The following is an 8898-nucleotide window of genomic DNA, read 5'->3' as shown; positions in this document are numbered from 1 at the left end:
GAGGAGGATTTGAGCTCACTGATATTTTTGGGTGCAGGGGCTAAGCTATAACCTTGACCCTTTCTTTCAGGGGATGCAACATCAATGCAAAATCCTAGGTACCGCACTGTTGAGGCCTGGAAAATACACCTTTCGCTTTTGAGGCAGACCCCTCGCATCCCGAAACCTCTTTAATACTTTCTCCAGGCTTGACATGAGTTCCTCGGGGGTATTGTCGGTGACTAACACATCTTCAAGTAGACCATCACCTTGGGAAATACATGGAGGAGATTTTCCATCCTACATTGATAAATAATGTAGGCTGAAACAATGCCGAACTTATGTCCTAGTGTAAAGGTCCTCCATCCAGAGACTCTGTACCTATCAACCTGAGTTGATCTGATGGCAAAGTGGCTGAATCAGTGGCTGCCTGCCAGCAAACTGGCATGGAACCCATGCTTGTTCAATTATTTTCACAAAACGGTGGGGAAACCCGCCATTACTGTCAGCGGATTATACAGTGATTTATGAGAAGATTCCACCTATCAAATATGTTTAAGGCAGAGGTGGATAGATTCCTGATCAAGAAGGGAGTCAAAGGGCATTGGGATTGGCAGGAAAGTGGTGTTCAGGACACAATTGGATCAGTCTTGATCTGATTGAATGGTGGAGCCAGATGGTCTGCCCGTTCCTAATTCATCAGTTTATACCTGTTTCTAGTTTCTGCAAGGCGAAGGCCCCAAAATAAACAATAATCAAACTACGCCCATTAAAAATGAGTCCTAAGAGTGCCGCTATTTGTCACCACTATCAGTGGCAGTGCTAAACTCACGAGTCACTTCGAGCTGATGAATGGGGGAATCTTTCCCGCTCAACACAAGGTTCTGGAAGAGTGCTGGCTCTCTGCGCACGCGCGTCCCTCGGCCGGCCAGCCTAGAACAGGCTGGAATGTTCGAGAAGGAGTGCGGAAGGGGCCGAGAATTTCCGGAGATTGCCGAAGCGGAAGCGTGGATCGGAGGGTGGAGGCCGTGTGGGCGGGAGCTGCTCGAGCAGTGAGTGTCGGAGCGGCGTTCGGGCTGCTTTCAGATTCGTTCGTACAGGTTTCTGTCCGGAAATGTCTCTCTTGTGTTATAACAAAGGCTGCGGACAACGTTTTGATCCCGATCACAAGAGCGACGGTAAGACGATGGCACAGCGCCGGTTATCAGGTTTGAGCCGGGAGCCGGACTAACTTGGCTTCCGAGTTGAGTACAGTATAATAGAATTTACAATACAGAAAGAGGCCATTCGGCCCATCGAATCTACAGCTCCTGAAAGAGCACCCTACCTAAACCTACACCTCCATCCTAAACCATAACCCAGCAACCCCACCTAACCTTTGGACACAACTGGCCAGTTAAGCGTGACCAATCCACCTAACCTGCACAGCTTTGGAATGTGGGAGGAAACCCACGGAGAACAATCAGACTCCACACAGTGACCCAAGCCCAGAATCGAATTGGGTCTCCTGCTGTGCAGCACCAGTGCTAATCACCTGTGGTACTGTGCTGCCTATGAGCTGGTGAGGGCTTGGAGAGGGAGGGAAGGAAGGAACCCGTCTCCAAACCTAAAGTATCTCCCTTTACTGTTAGTTTCCGTTCATCGTCACATTCCTTATTGGTGGTCAAAGTAAATCAGAGCTGCATTTAGTCTTGGTTTTAAGTTGTGTTAAATTGTGTGATTTTGATTCTCTCTGTGCACTCTACCTGGGTCCTTCAAAACTTTCTGTATCTGAATTAAATCTTCCCTCTGCCTCTATTCCGAAGAAAACAACCCAGCCTATCTTTAATGGTAACACAGTGGTTAACACTGTTGCTTCACAGCACCAGTGTCCCAGGTCGATTCACGGCTTGGGTCACTGTGTGGAGTCTGCACGGCCTCCCCATGTCTGCGTGAGTTTCCTCCGGGTGCTCCGGTTTCCTCCCACAAGTCCTGAAAGATGTGCTGTTAGGTAATCTGGACATTCTGATTCTCCTTCTGTGTACCCGAACAGGCACTGGAATGTGAAGACTCGGGGATTTTAACAGTAACTTCATTGAGGTGTTAATGTAAGCCTACTTGTGACAATAAAGATGATTATTATTATTATTTAATCAGGGCTAAAGTTCTCCACTCCTGACAGCATCCTGTTAAATGTCCTGTGGCACTCTAGTGCAATCACAATTCCTCTTGACTGCAGTACTCTGTGACCAAACTGGAGTTTTAAACAGGTCCAGCGTACCCTTCCTGCTCTTATATTTTATGCCTTAGTCATTAAAGGAAAGTATCCTAAACTTTTCTGACCACTTTGCCATGTGTTACTTAGTTAAAAGTATTGCTAAAATCCATATTAATTATATGAATATGAATTCCTTGCCACTTGTTAGCTCAAAAAAATCAAATCGTGTTAGTCAGATGCAATCTTCCTTGAAAAATCTTGGCTGATTTTCTGGATTATTCCGTGCTTTTCTAAATAACAATACTGCCCCTCTTTTTTTTCAATTTTCCCACTGCAAACTGAGGCTGACTGGCGAAGAATTGCTATCTTTGTAAGAAAGATACAACATTAGTAGTTCTCCAACCCTCCGGCATTGGACATGTAGCCAGAGAGGATTAGAAAATGATGGCCAGAGTCTCTGCTATTTCCACCCCGGCTTCTTTTAACACCCTGGAAAACATTTAATTTGGGCATGATTTGTGCCCTTTTTCTTTTTGTCCTCTTTGTTTTTCTAATTTTCTTTCTAGCTTTACCCTTGCACACAATGTTCCTCTCAGCTTTCTGCAGTATTGTGCTCTTGATACCCATCACAAGCTTCCTTTTTTTGTCATATATTGCTTGAATTGAACGGGCTTTAGATTTGGGACTGTCACCTTTTTTCTTTGTTAGAACCTATTATTGTCTCCTTGGGTACCTCCCACTTATTTGCAACTTCATTGCCTTCAAGTTGAGGTAGTTAAGATTTTTTGTAATTTTATTAAAGTTTACATTTTTACACTGTACAAGAGATGGATGAAATGGTTATTATTTACAATTTACGTTTTCCTTTTCGACCCCCCCTCCCCCTTTCTACTGTATCCGGGTCCTATCCTAGGCCCTGCCCTTCACCGTAGTTTTGTGAGTGGCCCTCTAGTCCCTGTGTCGGTCTCTCCCTTGGCGTTTCCTTGGGTGAGGTAGATGAGATGTTTCCTCAAGCAGTGAGTTTAAAACCAGGGGACATAATCTCTGGTAAGGGGTAGGCCATTTAATACAGAAGTGATGAGGAATTTCTTTACTCAGAAGATGGCAAATCTTTGGAATACTCTCTCACAAGGACTGGAAAGTCAATTAGTGAACATGTTCAAGGCAGAAATAGATTTCCCATGATATTGAGGGATTTGACAATACTGCTAGAAAGTGGTACTGAGGTAGATGATCAGCCATAATCTAATTGAAAGGCGAGTGAGCTTGACGGGCTGAATGGCCTACTCCTGTTTCTATGTTCCTAAATAGTTGTTTCTAATCCAGTCATATGTTAGCTTGCTAAAATTGACCATTCTCCAATTGATAACTTTCGCTCATGGTCTATCTTTTTGTCCTTTTCCATAACTCTGCTAAATATTACTTGAATTAGATTACTACCAACAAAATACTGTCACTGATTCTCCGTTCACCTTCCCAGTTTCAATTCCGAAAGCCTAACCCAGAACTACCCTTTCTCCTGCTGGGTTGAACTACATAATCACAAAATGTTTACATCAGATGTTTACAGATAATATCCAGGGATGGTGATAGTGCTGCTCTGGGAATGTCCTGTCCAACTGGCAGGAAAGACCTAGCAGATTTGCCAGCAGTACACTGGCATACAGTCGGTAGGGTGTTGTCCTGGGAATTCTCAACATTGACTCTGGACCCCATGAAGTCTCATGGCACCAGTCAGATATGGACAACAAAACTTCCCGCTGATTACCAGGAATCTCTTGCCGCAGTTGCATCTGTCCATGACAGTATTGGTTGGAGTGACCACCACAAAGTCCTGTCTTTACCCTGAGATCATCTTGAGGCACTATCTTGCTAAATGGGATAGACTTCGAACAGATCTAACAATGTAAAGCTGGGCATCCAAGAGGTGCTGTGGGTCATTAGCAGTAGCAGAATTATATTCAACTGCCATCTGTCTGTGCGGAGTCTGCACGTCCTCCCCGTGTGTGCGTGGGTTTCCTCCGGGTCTCCGGTTTCCTCCCACAGTCCAAAGATGTGCGGGTTAGGTGGATTGGCCATGCTAAATTGCCCGTAGTGTCCTAAAAAGTAAGGTTAAGGGGGAGTTGTTGGGTTACGGGTATAGGGTGGATACGTGAGTTTGAGTGGGGTGATCATTGCTCGGCACAACATCGAGGGCCGAAGGGCCTGTTCTGTGCTGTACTGTTCAAAATCTAAATCTAAATCTGTAACTTCATGGCTCGGCATATCCCTCACTCTACCATTACCACCAAGCCAGGAGATCAACCCTAGTTTAATGAAGAGTGCAGGAGGGCTGCCAGGAGCAACAGTGCCAAACAGCGTAAGTAGCAAGTAACAGATAGAGCTAAGTGATTTCACTACCAACCAATCAGATCTAAGCTCTGCAGTCCTGCCACATTTAGTTGTGAATAGTGGTAGACAATTAAACAACTCAATATCCTTATCCTCAATGATGGAGGAGCCCAACACATCTATGCAAAAGATAAGGCTGGAGCATTCACAGCAATCCTCAGCCAAAAGTGCCAACTGTGTGATCCATGTCTGCCTCCTCCAGAAATCCCCAGCATCTCAAATGCCAGTCTTCAGCTAATTCGATTCACTTCACATGACATCCAAGGAATTGCAGAAGGCACTTGATACTGCAACGGCTATGGCCCTCAACAATATCCTGGCAATAGTACGAACAATTGCTCCAGAACCTTTGCCCCAAACCAAGCTATTCCAGTACAGCTACAATCTGACATCTACCTAGCAATATTGCCTAACTTGTATGCAAAAAGCAAAATAAATCCAACCCTGTCAATTACTGCCTCATCAGACCACTTTCGATCATCAGGAAAGTGATAGATGAGGTCATCCACGGTGCTAGCAATCAACACTTGCTTCGCAATAATCTGTTCACTGACGGCTCGGTTTGAGTTCCACCAGAGTCCCTCAGTTACTGACCTCATTACAGTCTTGGTTCAAACATGGACAAGATAGCTGAGGTGAGGGTGACTGCCCTTGGCATCAAGGCAGCATTTGACCAAGTGTGGCATCAAGGAGCTCTAGCAAAACTGGAATCAATGGGAATCGGAGGGAAACCTTCGGAGGGAAACCTTCCACAGGTTGGAGTCATATTTAGCACAAAATGAGATGGTTTGATTGTTAGAGGTCAAACATTTTACTTCCAGGACATCACTGACTGCAGGAGTTCCTCAGGGTAGAGTTCTAGCCCAATCACCTTCTGCTGCATCTTCAGCTGCTTTGTCAATGACCTTCCCTCCATCATAAGGTCAGAAGTGGGATGTTGGCTGACTGCGCTGCATGATGTTATGAACCATTCGCTACTACTCATACTGGAGCAGTCCATGCCCAATTGCAACAAGACCCAGACAATATCTGGGTTGGGCTTACAAGTGGCAAGTAACATTGACACTATGACCATTTCCAACAAGAGAGAGTTTAACCATCACCACAAATTCCCCACGATCAACATCCAAGGGTTACCATTGACCATATACATACTGTGGCTACAATAACATGTCAGCGATTCAGAATCCTGCGGTAAGTAGCTCACCTCCTGACTCCCCAAATTCAGTTTATAATGCACAAGTCAGAAGTGTGATGGAATACCTCCCTCTTGCCTGTTTTATCCCAGTCTTTTGTATATTCCTGGAAGGCCAAAGTCCATAAATCCGACACGTTGCTCATGGGATCTCATTCCTGCCGAGGATATAGTCAGCTCCCATCGTCGCCACAGGAGATGGCAGTTCGTTTATGTCTAGCTTTTTACCCTGGAAAGAAGGTATGATCCTGTAGTCTTTGATTCCATGAGCAAATGAGAGCTAATCAATAATATGCTCAATGATGCAGAATGACATTGAGCTCCTGATTTCATCTCAGGTGTACACAAAATCTGAATGTTCGTGCAGAGTTGAGAACAAGTATCCACACCATCAAAACCGCTTTCAACCCAGGATGGCAAAATGCAGCCCTAGCAAATTTGAAGTCATTGTGGGACACACAAAGAAAAATGGCTGTGGTCTGTGTCCATTAAAAAAAATTACAGGCCTTATTTAGAAGTTCAGTATGTCGATACGTAATTCAGGGGTTTTCTCCATCATCATGGTGATATGTATAAAAACTGGTTTGCTTCATGTCGGCTTACATTTTGTTTTTAACCATTTTGATCTAGTTCTCAAACCTTCCTCCAGCAAAAAGTTTCTCCCTATCTGTGCTCTCCAGACCCCTCGTGGTTTTGAACAATTGCCAAATCTCTTGTCAACCTTACCTGGCAGTATAGCCCCATGTTCTCCAATATATCTACCAAAATGTATGTTTCTCATCTCTGGAACCATGTTTGTAAATCATTACTTCACTTTGTCCAGTGTCTTCAAATAATTCTTAGAATTGGACACAGTTAAAGGCAAATCAGCATTTTATAAACTTTTTCACCATTACTTCCTTGCCTTTGTATTCATTGAGCACCTATTTATAAAGCTCAGGATTTTGTACGCCTTATTAACCACTTTCACTACATTGAATAATTCATTCACACATATGCCCACCCTTCAATCCCCTTACTGTTGCACCTTGTTTTTAGATTGTATCCTTTATTTTATATTCCGTTCTTCCTGTTAAAAAGCTACTGCTTCACACTTCTCTGCAAAAAAGAAAAAAAAAATTTGCACGTGTAATATTTTCAGTCAACTCGTCATTAACCGTCACGCCATTACCAATTGGAACGGGGCGGCATGGTGGCACACTGGTTAGCATTGCTGCCTCACGGCGCCGAGGACCCGGGTTCGATCCCAACCCTGGGTCACTGTCCGTGTGAAGTTTGTACATTCTCCCCGTGTCTGCTTAAGTCTCAACCCCCACAACCCAAAGATGTGCAGGGGAGGTGGATTGGCCACACTATATTGCCCCTTACTCCGGTGGGGGAAGGGGGAATTGGGTACTTTTTTTAAAAAAAAATAACCAATTGGAAGATTATTTCCAGTGACTGCAATTTCCACCTTTACTTCCCTCAGTATCATTTGATCTGATCCAAATGACTTTTCAACTTTAAATACAGCCAGCGTTTCTAATATCTCTTGTCATTTTCTTTTAGTCCATCCAGTGTCTCAAGATCCCTTTTCGTGATGGCTTTGACAACATCCTCTTCCTTGGTAAAGACGGGTGCAAAATAATCTGTGAAACACTACAGGCATGCACTCTATCATCTTGCAAATTTCCTTTTTGGTCTCTAATCGGCCCCACTCCTTTAACTATTCCTATGTCAAGATAGGTTCTTGATTAATACGGGGATCAGGGGTTACGGGGAGAAGACAGGAGAATGGGAATGAGAAACATATCATTTACGATTGAATGGTGGAGCAGACTCGATGGACTGAATGGCCTAATTCTGCTCCTATATCTATATCCTGGGCGGGATTCTCCGACTGCCCCGCCGTGTCGGAGAATTGCTGGGAGGCGGCGAGAATCCCGTCCTCGCCGGCTGCCAATTTCTCCGGCGCTGGGGATTTGGCGGGGGCGGGAATCGCGCCACGCCGGTCTGTAGCTGCTAGCAGTGACCCCCCCGCCAATTATCCGGCCTGCGATGGGCCAAGTGGCTGCCCGTTTTCGGCTAGTCCCGCCGGCATATGTTGCAATAGGTACTTAGCGTCGGGACCTGGCTCCGCAGGCAGCCTCCGGGGTCGTCGGGGGGTGGGGATCTGGCCCCAGGAGATGCCTCCCGAGGTGGTCTGGTCCGCAATCGGAGCCCACTGATCCGCGGGCGGGCCTGTGCCGTGGGGGCACTGTATTCCTCCGCGCTGGCTGGTGTAACAGTCCGTGATGGCCGGCGCAGAGATGAACCACCCCCCCCCCCCCCCCCCCCCCCCCCACCCCGTGCATGTGCTGCAATGACACCACACCCTGGTGCTCATGCGCCGGCCGGCGGAGGCCCTTCCGTGCCGGTTGGCGTGGCGCCAAGCCGCTTCCGGCGCAGCGCAAACCTCTCGGGTGTCGACCTAGTGGTTCACGCCGGAGTTGCCCGTCCCGCCGGTTTCCGAAGAATCCCGCCCCCTATATCTATTTGGGGCTGGTTAAGCACAGTGGGCTAAACAGCTGGGTTTTAATGCAGAACAAGACAGCAGTGCGAGTTCAATTCCCATTTTTGTTAGCTACCAGTCTCTTCCAAATTCTCATTGCTTCTCATTTCTTTTTGGAATTCCCTTCTAAACTCTATATTCAGCTGGTTCTTTATAGTATTATCAACCTGACATTTGTTATTGTACCCTTTTTCTGCTGCATCTGATTGTCTATCACTTTTGTCATCCAGGAATCTCTGGCTTTGTTGTCTTTTGTCCCTCACCTTAACTGTACACAAACTATCTTTTTAAAGGCCATCTGTATTCTGTTAGTTTTTCCTGCCAGTTTTTGCTTCTTTATCCGGACTGGATTTCTTCTCATCCCACTGAAATTGGGGGCTTCCACCAATTAATTATTTTCACTCTGGATTGTTCCCAGTCCTTTTTTATAGCTAACCTAAACCTTATGATGATGCGATTACTGTGCCATGAATGTTCCTTTGCTGACACTTGACCCACCTCATTCCCCAGATCCAGCAGGACCACATTCCTCGTTGGGCCGGACATATACTGATCCACAACATTTTCTTGAATCCATTTCAGAAAGTTTTTTTCCTCTCTGCCCTT

The 8898-nt window shown here is 45.7% G+C and overlaps 1 protein-coding gene across 1 annotated transcript in view; it reads left to right on the top strand.

The window, feature by feature from the left end:
* The first annotated feature begins 990 nt into the window (after positions 1-990).
* The window catches only part of chordc1a (cysteine and histidine-rich domain (CHORD) containing 1a), a 67514-nt gene continuing 59606 nt past the window's right edge, over positions 991-8898 (top strand). Inside the window, exon 1 of the mRNA XM_038818284.1 lies at positions 991-1157. Within this exon, the coding sequence (XP_038674212.1) occupies positions 1094-1157 (64 nt within the window). The 5' untranslated portion in view covers positions 991-1093. The remainder of the gene's footprint in view (positions 1158-8898) is intronic.

The sequence above is a fragment of the Scyliorhinus canicula genome, chromosome 14, assembly GCF_902713615.1.
Source record: "Scyliorhinus canicula chromosome 14, sScyCan1.1, whole genome shotgun sequence".
Classification (NCBI taxonomy): Eukaryota; Metazoa; Chordata; class Chondrichthyes; order Carcharhiniformes; family Scyliorhinidae; genus Scyliorhinus; species Scyliorhinus canicula.
The sequence above is the reverse complement of the archived record's forward strand: the minus strand, read 5'-3'. Positions and strand labels throughout refer to the sequence as shown.